At 52.5% G+C, this 18,201-nt stretch overlaps 1 protein-coding gene across 3 annotated transcripts in view; it reads right to left on the reverse strand.

The window, feature by feature from the left end:
- The window catches only part of MBOAT2 (membrane bound O-acyltransferase domain containing 2), a 121,008-nt gene that overhangs the window by 26,626 nt on the left and 76,181 nt on the right, over window positions 1-18,201 (reverse strand). For 2 of the 3 annotated variants that reach the window (XM_062208923.1, XM_062208925.1), the window contains 3 exons: window positions 11,754-11,849; window positions 4,529-4,584; window positions 40-94 (listed from right to left, as the gene is read on the reverse strand). In XM_062208923.1, the coding sequence (XP_062064907.1) occupies window positions 40-94; window positions 4,529-4,584; window positions 11,754-11,849 (207 nt within the window). The remainder of the gene's footprint in view (window positions 1-39; window positions 95-4,528; window positions 4,585-11,753; window positions 11,850-18,201) is intronic. The other variant, XM_062208924.1, reaches the window with a different exon arrangement.

Genomic DNA, 18,201 nt, shown 5'->3' on the forward strand with positions numbered 1-18,201 from the left:
GGCGTGAGCCACGGCGGCACATGCTGCCGGCACACGTACCTTACAGCTAAACCCCTCTGTGACGGCGTCAGCTCTTCATCCTTCCGGAACATCCCTGGGAAACAAAAACAGGCACTTTTATCAACAAAGACGTCTCCCAAGAACGGCATTTTCCCAGACACACTTCCACTGCTTGCCACTTCCTAGTTCAACAGAATGTTTCTTTCTCGTGGTAGCACGGACGGCATCCCTGAAGCACCACAACTCGCCCACCAGAAGCCCCGTGGGGCAGCAGTATGGGCACAACGGCACGCATCCCGGCTGCTCCACTTCCTGTCCAACTCCCGCTACTGGGGCAGGCAGACGGTCCAAGTACTTGGGTCCCTGCTTCCCAGCGTGGGAGACCCACATGGCTCCTGACTCCAGCTTCAGCCTGGCCCAGCCCCAGACACTGGACCAGCGTGTGGAAGATCTCCTACTCTGTGTGTGTGTCTCCCCGTCCTCTGCCTTTCACACAACATTTTTAAAAAGTCACCGATGTGACTGCGCGCTAGAGGAAAGGACATCCCTCACCCAGCCCTTTCTGAATTCCGCCTGTCATCTGCGACCCTTCAGGGGGCATCACAGCCTCTCTGTTCCTGGACGAGTTAAACGACGGACATCAGTACTGCGGGCTAAAACCGACTTCGTTTCTCCTTCGTGACCCCAGTGACTGAAGACGGACTCAAAGCACCATGTTCATCCACGGATTTACCGTCTCCCTGCAAGCGGGATGATACTAGCTATGGTTCACCTCTACTTCCTGCACCCAGACACTTTTGAATATTTACCCTAAATAGATTTAAAGACCAAACAGAGACTAAATTAATAAGCAAACACACCGGGAAGACATTTGCAGCGAATGTGATAAAGAATTAATATCCCCCAAGGAGTCAACACAGAAGCAACTAAAAACACTGAAGTAAATAAATCCCGCACAAACAAAACCCATGAAAAAACAAGTCAAAGAAATACAAGAAATCAGCAGCTAATTAAATACGAGACACGTATGGAAACACAGATGACACTTCCCCTAGAGTAAGTATGCAGGGGTGTTAAGCACTCATACAGCATCACAACCATGTAAAGCACACACTTTTTCTGTATTACATGTGAAACAGAGATAGAAAAGAAACAAGTATCACTTTAAAATGCCCCAAGAGCTGTCCTGGGTACGGAGGAGGCAGCACAGGAAAACAAGCACCTTTCTTTCACAGAACTTAAGCTCAGCAGAGATGGAGTCCAAAAAAACCAATACACCAATTATGAAGAGCCCCCACCATCCTACAGATAAACCAGTGCACAAACCAGTGAACAGAGCCCCCACCATCCTACAGATAAACGAGGGCACGAACCAGCAAACAGAGCCCCCACCATCCTACAGATAAACCAGGGCACGAACCAGCAAACAGAGCCCCCACCATCCTACAGATAAACCAGGGCACGAACCAGCAAACAGAGCCCCCACCATCCTACAGATAAACCAGGGCACGAACCAGCAAACAGAGCCCCCACCATCCTACAGATAAACCAGTGCCCCAACCAGCGAACAGAGCCCCCACCATCCTACAGATAAACCAGGGCACGAACCAGCAAACAGAGCCCCCACCATCCTACAGATAAACCAGGGCACGAACCAGCAAACAGAGCCCCCACCATCCTACAGATAAACCAGGGCACGAACCAGCAAACGGAGCAACATCCTACAGATAAACTGCTTGAACCAGCAAGGGGAATCCTTACCACCTTACAGATGAACCAGTGCACCAAGCCCAAGGGGAGCCCCCAACATCTTTCTGCCAAGCAACACAGCAAATGTGTTAGGATCTTTCCTGCCTGTAGCACAGGGGCTCTAACCCAAGTAAATAACCAAAGATTACTCAGGATTTATGGCAAGGATCACAGCCTTATAAATAACAGCAAAAAATAACAAACTATACACCCAATTAGGGACTGGGAAATAAATAACTACATACTCCTTTTGATAATTATGGAAAAATAAAAACACACCATAAGAAAATGAAGCAGTAGGTCACATATTAATAAAAAGCTGGTTGGGCTCTGGTGGGCTGCGGGGGAGGTGAGCGCGGCGGATGCCTCCATTTTTGTGCTATCTGTATTTTTCAGATGTCAGTAAGCGTAGGCTTCCTTTCTGTCACCAAGAAAAAAGCAGTGAAGGAGAAGACTGAAGTTGGGGCAGTGGTAACCGTCGTCAGGAGCCGAGTCCAGGAGGGGGTACCCGTCCCTCCCCGGGGCCGACGTGCTCCCCGCTAAGCAGACACTCACAGTATGTCCGCCCTTTCCTAAGCAGGAGCGCGGTCTTTGGAGACGAGGATCAGCGTTCGCGTCTTCAAAACGCCATCCTTTCTGTCCTCCCCCCTCTATGCGGAGGTGGCACGCAGCAGCTGCGTTTGTGATTTCAGGCTCTGCCATGCACAGGTTTTCCTGTATCTTATGTGGCACTTACAGGGTCTGATGGAGGGTGGGGCTACGAGCTGGGCAGCAGGGCTAAAATCCTGCTAGAACTGCACTCCACCCAAGGGGCGGAGACAGGACAAATCTGTGTCGCACGTGTGCACGTACAACAAGCCCAGCCTTTCCTTTCAACAAAACAATCAAACATCAATGAAAAACAAGATCGCATTTTTCAAAGCTAGAAGTAGGCCACGCACAAGTGCACAGCCCAGTGTACCATGGGAACAAGGACACTTTTCATCCTCCCGAGCACCAAACCAGGCTGAAGGCTCCCACTGCGACGCAACACCCAGGAAGCTGCCAGAGAGGAAGCACGCTCTGTTCCCACAAGCTGGGCTACCAGTCCACCGTCAGAGCCACACACACTACCACCGCTTCTGGCACCCACGGACGCCCTGGCAACCCCCCGTGCACCGCTCGGAACCAGGAGTGCAGGGAGGTGCTGTCACGTGCGGTGATGGGCTGTCTCCAAACCGTGCCAGGGATTTCCCAAGATGAACGAACACCTGCTTCTGGAACCGCGCTAATGGGCCCGCAGCTGAGCTGGCAGGGGCCAGTTACAGATGCACAAGTCTGCCTGCGTCGTCCAGCAGGGGTCCAGAACCTAATGGTCGCGCAGAGCAGCGGCTACCGAGGCCTGAGCCTGTGATGCCCAGAACAGTCTGCCCAGAAGGCTGGCCCATGGCGGTGTCCGGAACTTGGCCATAAGCAGTCCCCTAAATGGACGAAGACGTCCCCTGTACCCAGTTCGTGTGGGCCAACCCCTGCTTTCCTCCTGGAAGCCTGGCCTCTTGGCAGGTGCTGGGCAGTGTCCCCACGTGAGCAGCCCCAGTGAGAGCCTCGGTGCTGTCTCTCGAGCCTGCCTGGCGGACAACCTCGCTGGTGCTGTCACAACCTCCCTGGTGCTACTGGGAATCAAGCGCACTTTCTGGGACTCCACAGGGCAAGCATTCCTGGTGGCCTCCTCGCCAGGCACCTCTGTCCTTGTCTGATCCTGTTGGGAATCTTCTCACAGCAACGAATTTAGCCATGAATACAACCACATGCTGAGCCCCGCGAATCACCAAGCTGGGCTCGGTCTCGGGGTCCCCACACCATGAGGGCCCCCTTTGTAAGACTTGCTGGGGAGACCTGGGCTAGGTGGGGTTTGCTCCGTCCTCAGGCACAAAGCGGCAGGTGCTGTGGGGCGAGGCAGGTCCACAGCAGACAGTCCTGCAGGCTGGACTGAACTGAGCTGCAGGGAGAGCTGCTCTGAAAACCTCGGGGGTGTGAATTCTCTAAACACTGCTGAGCCTGGCTAACACCTCACGATTGATTCTAACTCTAACATCTGTCATCAGATGCTTCGAGACCTACAGGTGCAGTGGCAGCCCTGCCCCAGGGCTGCCTGTACTGTGCTTCCAGAGGCCCCGAGTAACGTTTCCTGGCCACGGCGCAGAAGCGTCAGCCGAGGATGAACGCACCCTTCTGACAGCCTTCCACGGTGCGGGTTCCACGACAGCGCTAGGGCCTGCAGGGTCCCACTCACTCCACGATCAGGCTGTGAGGACCATGAGACCCTGTATACAAATCATGATCCACCAGAAACCTCCCAGTGGATCGTACTTTCTGTTTCCAAGTGAGAAACCTGAAGCGGGAAGGAGCAGGCGGGGCTGAGTCCACGTGTGCCCCCACCCCCAGCCTCCTCTACGCAGAAGCAGAGCTGCACACAGCACCTGCTACGCCAGGCAGAGCCTTTCTGAGACCAGTGAACCTGCCTCTCCCTCTCCCTCTCCCCAGCTCTAAGGGGCTCATTTTGCCCATTTCCTTTCTATGTTAAAACGCCACTAACGTGGGTAACATGACAGAACCACACTGTCGCACTCTGTGACTCCACTGCAGTGGGGACAAGCGCACCCTCACCCGAGCCCGGCTGAGCACCGCCCACCTCCCTCCTCCCCTTCCCAACAGCGCAGACTCAGTGCCCCACAAGCACAAGCCCGCTGGACTCGGATGCTTCTCAGTGGCGATGGAAGGTCCATTTCCAAACTCTTACCATCGTGGATTTCGTAGGCCAGGCTGGTGATCTTCTGGGTGATGATCATCATGGGGCTGTGAGGAGACAAAACAGAGAAGGAGCTGGGGTGACAAGTTCAAGGACGCACGGGGGAGTGTGCTCTGCTAACCAACTACACGGCCTAACATCCTTCTCGATTAACTTTGTTTGAAAGGCAGAGGGAGAGGGAGACAGACAGAGAGAGAGAGAGAGCTTCCACCTGCTGGTTCACTCCCTTCCAAAAGCCCACAACAGGCAGGGTTGGGTCAGGCTGAAGCCAGAACTCCAGAACTCCATCCAGGTCTCCCACATGGACGGCGGGGAACCAAGTACTTGAGTCATCCTCTGCTGTCTCCCAGATTAGCAGGAAGCTGGAGTAGAGCAGAGCCAGGACTGGAACCCAGCACCGGATACGCGATGCATGCGTATTTCCAAGCTGCCGCCCTGCGCTACCATCCCAGTAGCAGCCTAAGCGCTGCACCAAACACACGCCCCCAATCCTGACGTCTGGCAGAGCAGCTCAGAGCTGTGTGCTACACAGGAGGAACGGATACTGTGCCCTTGCCTTGCTTTGAAAAACCAAAAACAGCCGGTGCCGTGGCTCAATAGGCTAATCCTCCGCCTGCAGACCCGGCACCCCGGGTTCTAGTCCCGGTTGCTCCTCTTCCAGTCCAGCTCTCTGCTGTGGCCCAGGAGTGCAGTGGAGGATGGCCCAAGTCCTTGTGCCCTGCACCCGCATGGGAGACCAGGAGAAAGCACCTGGCTCCTGCCTTCGGATCAGCGCGGTGCGCTGGCTGCAACGCGCTGGCCACAGTGGCCATTGGGGGGTGAACCAACGGAAAAAGGAAGACCTTTCTCTCTGTCTCTCTCTCTCTCTCACTGTCCACTCTGCCTGTCAAAAAAAAAAAAAAAAAAAAAGAAAAGAAAAGAAAAAGAAAAAACAAAAACAAAAACAGCCCAAGAAAAAGCGCTCTAACCCCTACACTGCATCTCCTGTGCAGCAGGGAGCCAGCCCCACCCCTTCTTCTCTGGCATGTGACAAGGCCCAGAGGCTGGAAGCACAGGGCGGCTCTCCGGCTGCCAGACAGGGACCACAGAGCTCACTGCCTTTGGCCTCAGGGCTGAAAGTGAAGGGGAAAAGCAAGTTGCCTGGGAAACTGGACCCAGCAGAGAAGTAAGGCATTTGCATGACAAATGTGAGAGGCGGAGAACAGTACAGTGAGGGAAACAGGGGGGGAAGAAAAGCAACCAACTCAGCTCCTCATCTGAAAGCTTCAGGGGTTCAGGGCCCTAAGGGCAGCCACCTCCCGCACAGTCATGCCTACTTTAAGGAAAAGAAGACTTTAAACTGAGATACGAGGAAGAAAATGTCACCATTTCCCCCGTATTTCAGAATTACTGGAATTGAATAGGACAGGAAAGACCACCGGGTCATTCTTTATCCGTTAGCAGTTACCAGCAGCACTACCAATCACTCCTAAGTCACTCATTTCACCAAACCAGCAAGTCAGACGGCTCAGGGCGTCACAGGTCCCGGGGCCCTCAGGACTGGGGTGGGGAGGGGGTGGGGACCAGAAGGTCGGGCTGTGCCAGGGAGGAGACTCAAACCAGGGGCTCCCGAAGTCAGTTCTCACACTGCCCGGTCTGCCAGGACACGCCTCCTCAGGCAACCCAGCCCCAGCACTGGCTGGCTGGCGCTGCAAGCCGAGCGCGGTAAAATGCCCAGGGATGCCCGTTTCTCAGGGGAGCCCAGTCCCTGCCCTCAGCCTGCCTACCCCTTCGCAGGTTAGCCCAGCACTGACGAACGAAGCCCCCTGCAGTTCTGAAGTCTAACTCTCAGGTCACTGTAAAACACAATTCTTAAAACCACGACAGATGACACAGAGGTTCAGGAACACACAGAATCACCGACGTGTGCCCTTTCAGAGTGCAGCCCGCGCCCTCGCACCATGGCAACTCTCCCGATGGGGCGGGTGCAGGACCCGGCACCGTGAGCAGGCTGCAGGAGGGTGGCGGCAGCTGTCCACCGCCCGAGAGCCCGCTCCCTGCAGGAATGGAGGCCAGGCGGCAGCAGGCCGAGCACGCCCGGCTTCAGAGAGGTCCCCGTGCAGACCACAGACCCCCAAGTGCTGGCTCCCTCGTCAGGGCCGTGCGCCAGAGGCACCGGACAACTCCGTCTCTGGCTTCCACGTGTGTGTGCACGTCCTCCTCTTCAGCCCGCTTCCTGTTCGCTTCCCCATTTGCGGGGGTTTGAACAACTAAGGGAGGCCGGCAGCCTAACAGTCTCGCCAGCACTGACGCCCCATGCCTCGTGATGCGCACGAGATACGAGCTCAGTATTAGTAAGATACTAAACACAGGGAACCTCGGAGCCTGCAGCCAGGACCGGCTACTCTGCTCGCAAGGTCTTCCTCCCTCTGTCCTCTGTCCACCCTGGCCCACGCGTGCGAGCAGCTGCCACCCTCCACTGCCATCAGATGCTCTCTGGTCACAAGAAACCTCAGCTGCTCTCAGCACGGGCACTGCCGTAGCCATCTCCGAGCCTTCGGAACCTGCCTCCAGGGCAGCTTTCTAGGGCCCCCTGCTTGACAATGGTCTTTGCTTTCTGGTTCTTTTACTGCCGATCTTCAGCCCTCACACATGCCTTTCAGTTCCTTTTTTTTTTAAAAAAAGCAAATATTTATTTATCTATTTATTTGAAAGGCAGAGTTACAGACAGAGAGGGAGACCAGAGATCTTCCATCTGCTGGTTTACTCTCCAAATGGTCACAACAGCCAGTACTGGGCCAGGTCAAAGCCAGGAGCTAGAATCTTTTCCCAGGTCTCCCTCGTGGGTGCAGGGGCCCAAGCACTTGGGCCATTCTCCACCGCTTTCCTAGGCACATTAGCAAGGAGCTGGATTGGAAGTGGAGCAGCCGGGACTCGAACTGACGCCCACATGGGATGTTGGCATCACAGGTGGCTTTACAAGGGATGCCACAGTGCTGGCCCTTGCCCTCTAGTTTTGAATGGGTGGCAGTTCTTATGCCTCTGGTCCCAGCTGTCACCAGGGGGCGGTGAATACAGAACAGGACATCAGGAAACAAAGCTGAGGGAATACGGCAAACTCTCGGTGACAGGTGAGTGGATCCCTGAGTGCTCACAGCAGCCAGGGCAGGGAACGGAGCAGAAGCTACAGACAGGGGACGGGAGGCTGGGGGCCGCGGGCCTCTGCAGGGTGTGGCGAGGTCTGGCTGGGATCTGGCTGACGCAGGAGCTTCCAGGGGATTGCAGGTAGCCATGGGATGGCAAGGAGCCAAGGCCCTTGAAGGACTCCAGGCTGTGCACTGCCTAATCCTACTGCCTTCCATGCCGAAGACAGCACAACTCCCCTCCCCCCCGCACCACTGCCTTCATGCAGGAAGCCTTTTTTTTTGTTATTTATTTTTATTTTATTTTTGACAGGCAGAGTTAGTGAGAGAGAAAGAGAGACAGAGAGAAAGGTCTTCCTTGTTCCATTGGTTCACCCCCCAAGTGGCCGCTATGGCGGGCGCATTGCAGTCAGCGTGCTGCATTGCGCCGATCTGAAGCCAGGAGCCAGGTGCTTCTCCTGGTCTCCCATGCGGGTGCAGGGCCCAAGCACTTGGGCCATCCTCCACTGCACTCCCGGGCCACATCAGAGAGCTGGCCTGGAAGAGGAGCAACCGGGACAGAATCCGGCGCCCCGACCGGGTCTATAACCCAGGGTGCCAGGTCCGCAGGTCGGGGATTAGCCTAGTGAGCCGCGGCGCCAGCCCTTTTTTTTTTTTTTTTTTTTAAAGATTTTATTTATTTGAGAGGTAAGAGTTACAGACAAAGAGAGGGAGAGACAGCGAGAAAGGTCTTCCATCCAGAGGACCACTCCCCAAATGGCTGCAACAGCCGGGACTGGGCCCTTACAGCTACGGTGAGCATCTGCCATGTGTGTGTATGCAGCAAAAACCACAGTGCACGCGGGGCTCAGACTGTCCCTGGTTTCAGGCGTGTGCTGGGGTCCTGGGGCGTGCAAAGGAGACTAAGAAACAGTATGTGCCCAGTGAGGCACTGAGAGGCACGTGGACAGAGACAAGGACAGCTTCAAACTGAGCGAGCTGGGGGAACCCTCAAAGGCCTGGGACCTAGACCCACAGCTGGGAGGGGCTGCCAGCACTGAGGACGGCGGCTGGGCAGGGGGCTCCCCAGGCTGCCACCAACTCTGCGGCCTGTGAGGGATCAGCGTCCCACCACCCTGTTTTCTGGACACACGTAACCCCAGGGGAGGGGCCAGCAGGTGGGGAACGGACAAGTCACGAACAGATCCAACAGATCCGGCTCTGTTTACTCACGGTAACCTGAACCACACCGGCTCTGGCCAGAGAGAATGTTTCCTGTAGCCACATGTAGGTCAGGGGCTGGGAGACACTCCCACGGGGCAGCCGGCGAAGAAGGGAAGAGCAGGCTCGCAGGCAGCTGTGTAACTGGCATCGCCCTGCTCCCAGCACACGCTCTGGGCACAGGGAAGGGCAGGACTGTAAGAGCAGCAAGGGGCGCTCCTGACCCTAAGCACAGAACACAAAAGGTTTCTAAATTTCCTCTGCGCTTCAGTGAGCCTTCCCAGGGAGGAGAGAGGGAAACCACCACCACACCTGCGGCTTTGGGACCAAGTGGTCCAGGCCGTCTCAGGCCTGAAGAACGGCCACCCACAGCCCCTGAGCACCCAGCGGCGTGCACAGCCCGTCCTCAATCACCGCAGCGAAGGTCCAGGTGAGCTGTGGGAGGGACAGACCCACTGAGACTGACACTATCTAGTTAGCCCGCCACTAATCTGAATACAAGATTATATCACATGTATCTTTTTGTGGTGACCCATATTTCAGTCTGCGCAGATTACCCGAGCATTCTGCCAGAAAATCTGTCCTCACGCCCAACTACCACTTCCTCATCTACACCCAAGGCCAGGACCCTCCTTTCCAAATGACCCAGGGCTTTTTTTTTTTTTTTTTTTTTTAAAGATTTATTTATTTGAAAGGTAGAGTTACAGCAGGAGGGTGGGGTGGGGTGGGGGTGGAATAAGTCTTCTATCCACTGGTTCACTCTCCAAATGGCTGTCATGGCTGGAGCTGGGCTGATCCGAAGCCAGGAGCAATGAGCCTCTTCCGAGCCTCCCATGTGGGTACGGGGCCCAAGGACTTGGGCCATCTTCTACTGCTTTCCCAGGCCATAGCAGAGAGCTGGATCAGAAGAGGAGCGGCTGGGACTAGTTCACCTTCGTCCTGCCACACCAGTCCCTCGAGCTCACACAACTCTGCGTCTACTCGTTACCAGGTCCCTGATGAAGGCCTTCTTCTTCTTCTTCTTCTTTTTTTTTTTTAAGATTTATTTATTTACTTGAAAGTCAGAGTTACACAGAGAGAGAAGGAGAGGCAGAGAGAGAGAGAGAGAGAGACAGAGACAGAGACAGAGAGAGAGGTCTTCCATCTGCTGGTTCACTCCCCAACTGGCCACAATGGCCAGAGCTGTGCCAGTGAGAAGCCAGGAGCTTCTTCTGGCTCTCCCACGCAGGTGCAGAAGCCCAAGGACTTGGGCCATCTTCCAATGCTTTCTCAGGCCACAGCAGAGAGCTGGATCGGAAGTGGAACAGCCAAGACTCGAACCTGCACCCACATGGGATGCCGGCACTGCAGGCGGTGGCTTTACCCGCTACGCCACAGCACCGGCTCCAGGCCCTCTCTTACACAGCAATTCTGCCTGCACTGCCCACTGCCTGCCGCCAGCACTCCTCACTGTTTTCACCTTCTTCTTTGCTGCAGTATCCTCACTGACTCAGCAGGTGCTCATGCCGCTGTGTGCCAGGTGGGCACTAAGGGTGCAGGACAAACAAGACCGCAAGGCTGCTGCTTGAGGGTCAGGTATGCCAACACAATTCTTCCAGACTGGCATAACCAGTTCCCAATTTCCTCACAACTACGACGATGACACGAGACCCAGGCTGTCCCTCACCTTCATTCAGACATTCACGGACGGCAGACACATGCAGGGTCTGCTCACTCCACGGTCAAGAACACCATCTGCAAGTGGGGCGGCTGGCCTCAGGTCTCCCACACCCCAGGTGCGCTGCTCAATTCTGAACTCATTGCTAATTTGACTGACTGGTCTGTGTTTTGTAAGTGGACTGAATTTGTTTTGTTTGGCTTGCTTGCTTGTTCTGAATGGAATCTTCCTTCATCCAACTCTATTTTTTTCATCTATGTGATAAAATCCACTTTCATCTCATTAGGGAGAAAAAAGATTTCATCTTGTAACATCTCATTTCTTGGGAGGGTCTTTTCTGAGCTTACGTGACTCTGTTCTGTTCCTACTGCGGAATACTTGTTCCTGAGACACCGTGACTGACGGACTCACTTTCTCCACTTTACTTCTCCTTAAACCGGATTTACCGCTCACTTGTGCTGCGCCGCTGACTCCGAACGGACACAAAAGCAGCTCTTCTGCATCCTGTGGAGTGGCGGTGCGCCGGGTCCGCCACAAGGATGCAAACAGTAGCTCCACCTTCCCTGCCTGGTCCCCAGGTGCTGCCAGATGTCCCCTGATGAGGATGGGAGTGACCTGGTCCATAAAGCCTTACCCTGCACTTTTTGTTTTAATAGACATTTAATTAGATTTGTTACAAGACAAAGAGACCCACCCAGGGCCAGGGAGGCAATAAGTCACCTTGATAGGAACAAAGGCCAGAGGTTATTTTCACTGATGCTGATGTTACGGAAGTCCACAGAAGTAGTGAAACCCACGAGGAAGAGACTTCCCTAGGAAATTCAGACAAAGCAGCCCGAGGGCCTCTGGACCCAGGGACGCCCCTGGGTGCTGGGCAGCAGATCTTGCGCGTGGAAGCTGGCGAATGACAAAGGAACAGAGAACAAGAGAGGGAAGGATGCAAGCTCCAGGGGCCAGCCTCTCCCCAGGTGTCAGAACCAGGATGCCACAGGAAACGTACATGCTGTGTATCTGACATTCTATGTAAGACAAGGGTCAAGCACAGGGATTTCTGCGACACAGAGTGTTATCGCAGACTACGTACAAGAAGAAAAGTTCTAAATGCATAAAGGACTTTCCAGCTCAAATGTTCAGTTACAGCTTTTCACTGGAGCTACTAAATGCAGCTGTAGCTTGTCCTTTAACCACCACATTAGGAAAGATAAAAACGGCTACTGAAGCAAGGTTTGGATCTTACCCTGAAAAATCAGCCGAATATTGTCCATAATCAAAGATATAGACTCTAGTAATTTGGCACACTGTGAGGTATCCCAAAGCAAACACAAAACAATATCTGTAAAACAAAAATAAACTAGATTAGTGAAAATAAAAGCTTCATTTGCTAGAGTACATTTTAAGGTAATTTATTAACAAAATGATATGGTTCAGAAATTAAGCGTTACTATATCCACTCCCCAGCGGCCTTTCAGAACCAGATGTGAAAACTCTGCCGAGACCTGCGTCGCTCTCCTGGACGCCACGTTTGAGGGAAATGCGGGAGTCGCCAATGTCACTGACTCCCTTCTGAAGGACACCCTCGCACACATTCACAAGGGGCCACGACCACACAGCCGTCCCGGCTGTGTCATTCTTCACTTACTGCTCTCTTCCAGAGAACAAACTTAGCTCAAAAATATTTGGCCAAGATATAAATTAAGCACATTCTTAAAAGAAGTTTAAGAGCTTGTCCTCACCAATCTAAAGTCACACAGTTTTGGCGGGGTTGGGGGCTCTCACATGCTACAGGAAGGAAGACTTGGTGAGTTCCACAGAACTGAGAAGCGTGGGACAGAGTGACAATAACTGAACACACAGCACGGGGGCAACACTTCACACGTGAACAGGCGCGTCTAGCTACAGAGACTCCAGAACGCGTACACTGCGCAGGGCGAAGGCTGCCGCGCGAGTCATGGACGTGGGTGCACAGTTAACAATTCCAGTGGCAGAGAGGACTACGCCTTCCCTCGTCCTAGAACAATTCTAGATGGACTGATGAATAAAATACAACACCAAAACAAACAGAAGTTGTGGCTAAATATTCATTATCTTCTCAAATTAGGGGAGAAATTGAAGGAAAAAGCCAAGGGGAGCCCCTTGGATGTGTGGCGGAAGGGGCTGACACCATAGTGGAGAGAGGTCCATGCGTGGAACCCCTCCTGAGGCCCCGACCCACAAGATCATGAGCAAAGTAACATTAATATTTCTCTTAAACCACTAGATTTTGATATACAGAAACTGGTTACTCAAAACGAGGTGTTCCTGTAATTGGTTCACCCCCCCCCCAAGTGGCCACTATAGCTGGCGTGCTGTGGCCGGCGCGCTGTGCCGATCTGAAGCCAGGAGCCAGGTGCTTCCTCCTGGTCTCCCATGTGGGTGCAGGGCCCAAGCACTTGGGCCATCCTCCACTGCCTTCCCGGGCCACAGCAGAGAGCTGGACTGGAAGAGGGGCAACCAGGACAGAATCCGGCGCCCCAACTGGGACTAGAACCCAGGGTGCTGGCGCCGCAGGCAGAGGATTAGCCTAGTGAGCCATGGCACCGGCCTAAATCACTTATTTATTTGAAAATCAGAGTTAGAGAGAGAATGATCTCCCATCTGCTGGCTCACTCCCCAGAGATCCACAATGGCCAGGGCTGAGCCAGCCATAGCCAGGAGCCAGGAGCTTCATCCGGGTCTCCCGCATGAATGAAGGGGCCAGGCACTGGGGCCATCTTTCACTGCTTCTCCCAGAACATGAGCAGGGAGTTGGATTGGAAGTGAGCTGGGACTCAAACCGGCGCCCGTGTGAGATGCCAGCAATGCAGGTGGTGGCTTAACCTGCTATGCCACAGCACCAGCCCCAGAAGTCTTGAGACTGGAAATGAGAGAGAGGCAGAAGCAGCAGCTGAGCCTCCTGGGGGCACTTCCATTACCTCAAGGGCTTGGTTCCTGTTGCTTGGAAGTAAACAGATCTCATGCCTGCAGCAGGCTCTCTCCGTGCAGTGGGCCAGGGCTGACCCAGACCGACCTACCGCTCATTCTACATTCACCGGCACACGTCAGCACGCTCAACAACACACCTGCCGGGCGCCATGACGAAACACAGGCCACATAAGGAGTGAGAAGGGGTGGCGCTGGATTCCAGGCCATCAGGCAATTCCCTGTGCTTCATTTAACAACCCAAATGCTGCTAGCCACAGCACAGAGCCCAACCAGGCCCTCAGCGAGCACACCTGCTTCCTCAGTGAACGTCTGTTCTCCGACTCAGTAACCCCGGACGCGGGGTAGCAGGCGGTGGCCGCTGCCCAGGGCAGCAGGCGGTGGCCGCTGCCCAGGGCCAGCAGGACGGCAGGGCGAGAGGAGAGGCAGCCTGGGCCGAGTGGCAGCAGCACTGCCCGCACTAATGGGGATACACACAGCTGGTTTCTTCTTGTAGACACGTGCCATGAGGCTGGGTAGAGAGAGATGAACTAAAGTAAAAAGTGTTCCAGCTTTGAGACAGAAAAAGCAAGCAACACGTCCTGGAAGTCACCGAGGTACGGACGAGTCAAGGGCAGTCTCCGACGGCCTCGGGGAGACTGAAGGGCCATCCTTGACGGACCTCACAGACAGAGCACCGCCTCTAGGAATCCTGCAGCTTTGTCGCGTGGACTTTCTCTGAAAAACAAGAACGCTGCCCCAGCACACGCTGAATTTCAGACCCAGGAGGAAAGAGACATCTGAAGGGATCCGTGGGGGTGTTTCTGTCCAGTGCAGGGATTATAATTAGATACACAGGAGGCCCACACAGCTCTTAAAAGGAGTTACAACAGCTGGGCAGGAAGGGAGACTCAGCTGGAGATGAAGAGCTACCCCTGGTTCCCAGTACTCCACTGGCACGTGGCATGCTGTTCAACAGTGTTACCTCTCGTGGGAAAAGGAGGCCAGCTCCGAGAGCGCAGGCGCGAGAGCCACAGAGAACACCCAAGGCGCTGGGGCCGGGCAGACGCAAGGGGCTCCAGGAGCCGTGCGCTCCAACCCTCTTAGGACAGAAGCATCTGCTCATTTTCCTGTCCCTGTTCACCAAGGGACGCTGCAGGTGCGGGGGCCAAGTCCTGCCTCCTTTTCCTGTCCCTGTTCACCAAGGTACGCTGCAGGTGCGGGGGCCAAGTCCTGCCTCTAGTTCCTCAGACCGGGAAGGAGTCCTTGTGGACTCCACTCCAGACGTAACTCAGAAGGAAAGACAGGCTCGCGCTTGCTGTCCTCATGGGATGAAGCTGTGGGGATCTCGGGGGAGGAGTGAGTTCACTCTTGTGTGGGATGTGAGCGAGCTGAAGGGCCAGGGCAGGCAGGTCCACAGCCCCCGGCCATCATTAACCACTACTGCTGCACACGGCGCGGCTTACATCGGGAGCTGGGGTCCAATCTCCTCCCTTCAAGTTTGTGCTGGACCTAAGCCTCGGTTCCCCGACAGGACACGGTGCAAATGGCTCCCTGAAACTTGGAGACCAGACCATAAGACGTCTTGCAGCCTCCTCCTGGTTCTCTTGGAAGGCTTTCCTCCTCAGAGCCTTGCCACCGTGCGTGGGAGCCCCACGGCCACAGAGAGGCGGGGACACTGCAGTCAACAGCACTAGCTGATCTCACCAGCAGCAGCCGACACCACTGCCAGCCTTTCCAACGACTGCAGCGCTCAACAGCGTTCACGTACGACCCCAGGCAAAAGGGGTCAGCCGAGCTCAGCCTGCACGGAAAACAACCACCTGTTGTCTAGCCACTGAGTCTGAGCGCTCCGCCATCGGGCAATGGCTGGGAGAGTCCCTCAGCAGAGAGGAGCGCACTAATGTGAACTTAAAGAATAAGACACCTCCATCAAGCAGGTGTTCGACAAACGTGAGATTCTATTAGGAGAAGACTAGTAACGTGTGCCATCATACTGATGAGCCAGAGGAAAAAATCACTATAATGGGCCCACAGAAGGACGTTTAATAAAGCTCAGTAATATCCCAACATCACGATAAAACTCTCAGTAAAAAGGATGCTTCCCTAAAATGAACAAAGCTTGTTGAAACGTTCAGTATCTTCTCAGCACTGAAGCTAGTGATTCTGGGGGGGCAGGGGACGGCTGTGGCATCACACATGCTAGTGTTCACAGGCACTCACGTGACACTCCAAGTGAGTCTGACGGTAATTTCTTTCCTGAACGTAGTTTATGAACCTAGCATCACAATCCCAACCAAAATCCTAAGGGCAGCTGGCTGGCTGACGGTCAAGGTCTTAGGAAACTAAATAAACGCATGACGAGGAAGACCTGCCTTGCTTTTATCTCCAGCGGATGACAGAGTAACGCAGATTGTTTCAGAAATAGATCAAAAGGCTAACCAAACAGAAGAAAGGTAAAAAAAAATTTCACTGTGCAATGGAAAATTTTGTTATAAAGCTGGCACTCACAATTAGTGGGAAAGCGAACGAGGGAAGTGAGGCTCAGGAAACACTAGCTCTCATCCCAGTCCCCCGGTTCACACTGCATACACATACAAAAATCCAATGAAACTATGCACATGTCAGAGGTAAAAAATACTTTTACCGGCCACACAGTAAGACAGACCAGAATGCCCTAAAAATCTGGAGTGGTGACATCTTCAGAAGCATGATGAAAATGATGAATTCTTAACAATATTCATTACCGAACACTAGAAATTTCTATGTGACAAAAATTAAATGATATGCAACAGAAACTATTTATAACATATAATCAGGCTAATATCCCTAATAAAGAAATTCCACAAATCAATAAGAAACAGATAAAGAATATAAGCGGTAAAATGGATGACACACTGAGTAAATTATAGAAGAAAAAATTATGACAGCCAGTTAGAAAAATAAATGAACCCGAGATCAGGAAAATCAGAAATAGCGAGGAAGTGCATATCGGAAGGATAACATCTGTCCAGCGTACAACACAGACACACAGGGCTGCCTGTGTGTTCCTGCAGACATTTTCCCCTAAAAGCCAGTTAGCTGTTAACTTACCACCTTACCCCTGCCTGCCACATGTATTCACTGAGCTCTTGAAACGTGGCTACACTGAGATGTGCTTCACCGTACAATGCGTCTCAGAGTTAAGAGACGAAGCATCAAAACAAAGAGCTGTTAAACCTCAGTTACTCGACACTGCAGACCAAACGGACCTAAAGGCTGTCTGGAGGACTTTCCAGCCTACAGTTGCAGGGTACACATTCTTCTCACCACTGCACGGGACTTCCTCCAGGACTGACCACGTGGCCAGGCCAGGAAGCAAGCCAGCAAATCCAAAAACAGCAAACCATGCCACTCATCTTCCCTAGTCACAGGGGAATGGAGCTGGGAATCAGCACCTCAGGAATCTCTAGAACGCATGCAAACACGTGGAGGCTGAACATGCTCCTCCACAGTGGGTCACAGAGGAAATCAAGAGAAACCAAAAATTCTGGAGACAAATGAAGATGACAACATAACATCTGAAAACGTACGGGATACAGCAAAAGCAGTGTTGAGAAGAAAAGTTTACAGCAGTTGGTACCTACATCAAGAAATTGGAAAGGCACCAAATAAATTATCAATGCATCTCAAAGACCTAAAAAAACAACAGCAAACCAAACCCAAAACTAGTAGGAAAAAAGAAATAATTAAAATTAGAGAACCTATTGTGCTCGCTTCTGCAGCACATATACTAAAATTAGAGTACCTATAAACAAAATTCAAACAAACAAAAAAAAACGATACAAAAGATCAGCAAAATGAAGAGCTTTTTTTTTGGGGGAGGGGGGACCACAAAATTGACACACCATTGGCCCAACTAACCAAAAAAAAAGGATTTAGATCCAAATCAGTAAAATCAGAGATGAAAAAGGAAATGTAACAACAGACCCCACAGAAATAAAAAGAATCATCAGAAATTACTACAAAGAGTTGTATGTCGGTAAACCTAGAAGAAATGGACAGATTCCTGGACTTATACAACCTACCTAAATTGAGCCATGAAGACACAGAAAACCTAAACAGACCCATAACCAAGACAGAAACCACATCAGTAATAAAGACCCTCCCAACAGAGAAAAGCCCAGACTGATGGCTTCACTGCTGAATTCTACCAAACATTCAAAGAACTAACTCCAATTCTTCTCAGGCTATTCAAAACAACTGAAAGGGAGGGAATCCTCCCAAATTCTTTCTACAAAGCCAGTATCACCTTAATTCCTAAACCTGAAAAAGAAACAACAGAGAAAGAGAACTATAGACCAATTTCCCTGATGAACACAGACACAAAAATCCTAAGCAAAATACTAGCCTAGCAAATCCAACAATGTGTCAGATCATTCACCTGGACAAGACTGAATTTATCCTTGGTATGCAGAGATGGTTCAACATTTACAAATCAATCAACACAGTACATCACACTAACAAACTGAAGGACAAAAACATATGAATATCTAAATAGATATAGAGAATGCATTTGATAAAATATAACACCATTTCACGATGAAAAATCTAAGCAAATTGGGTATAAAAGGAACATTCCTCAACACAAGGCAATTTACATCAAACCCACGGCCAGCGTCCTACTGGATGGGGGAAAGTTGGGAGCATTCCCACTGAGATCTGGAACCAGACAGGGATGCCCACTCTCACCACTGCTATTCAATACA

This window comes from Lepus europaeus, chromosome 13, assembly GCF_033115175.1.
Source record: "Lepus europaeus isolate LE1 chromosome 13, mLepTim1.pri, whole genome shotgun sequence".
NCBI lineage: Eukaryota > Metazoa > Chordata > Mammalia > Lagomorpha > Leporidae > Lepus > Lepus europaeus.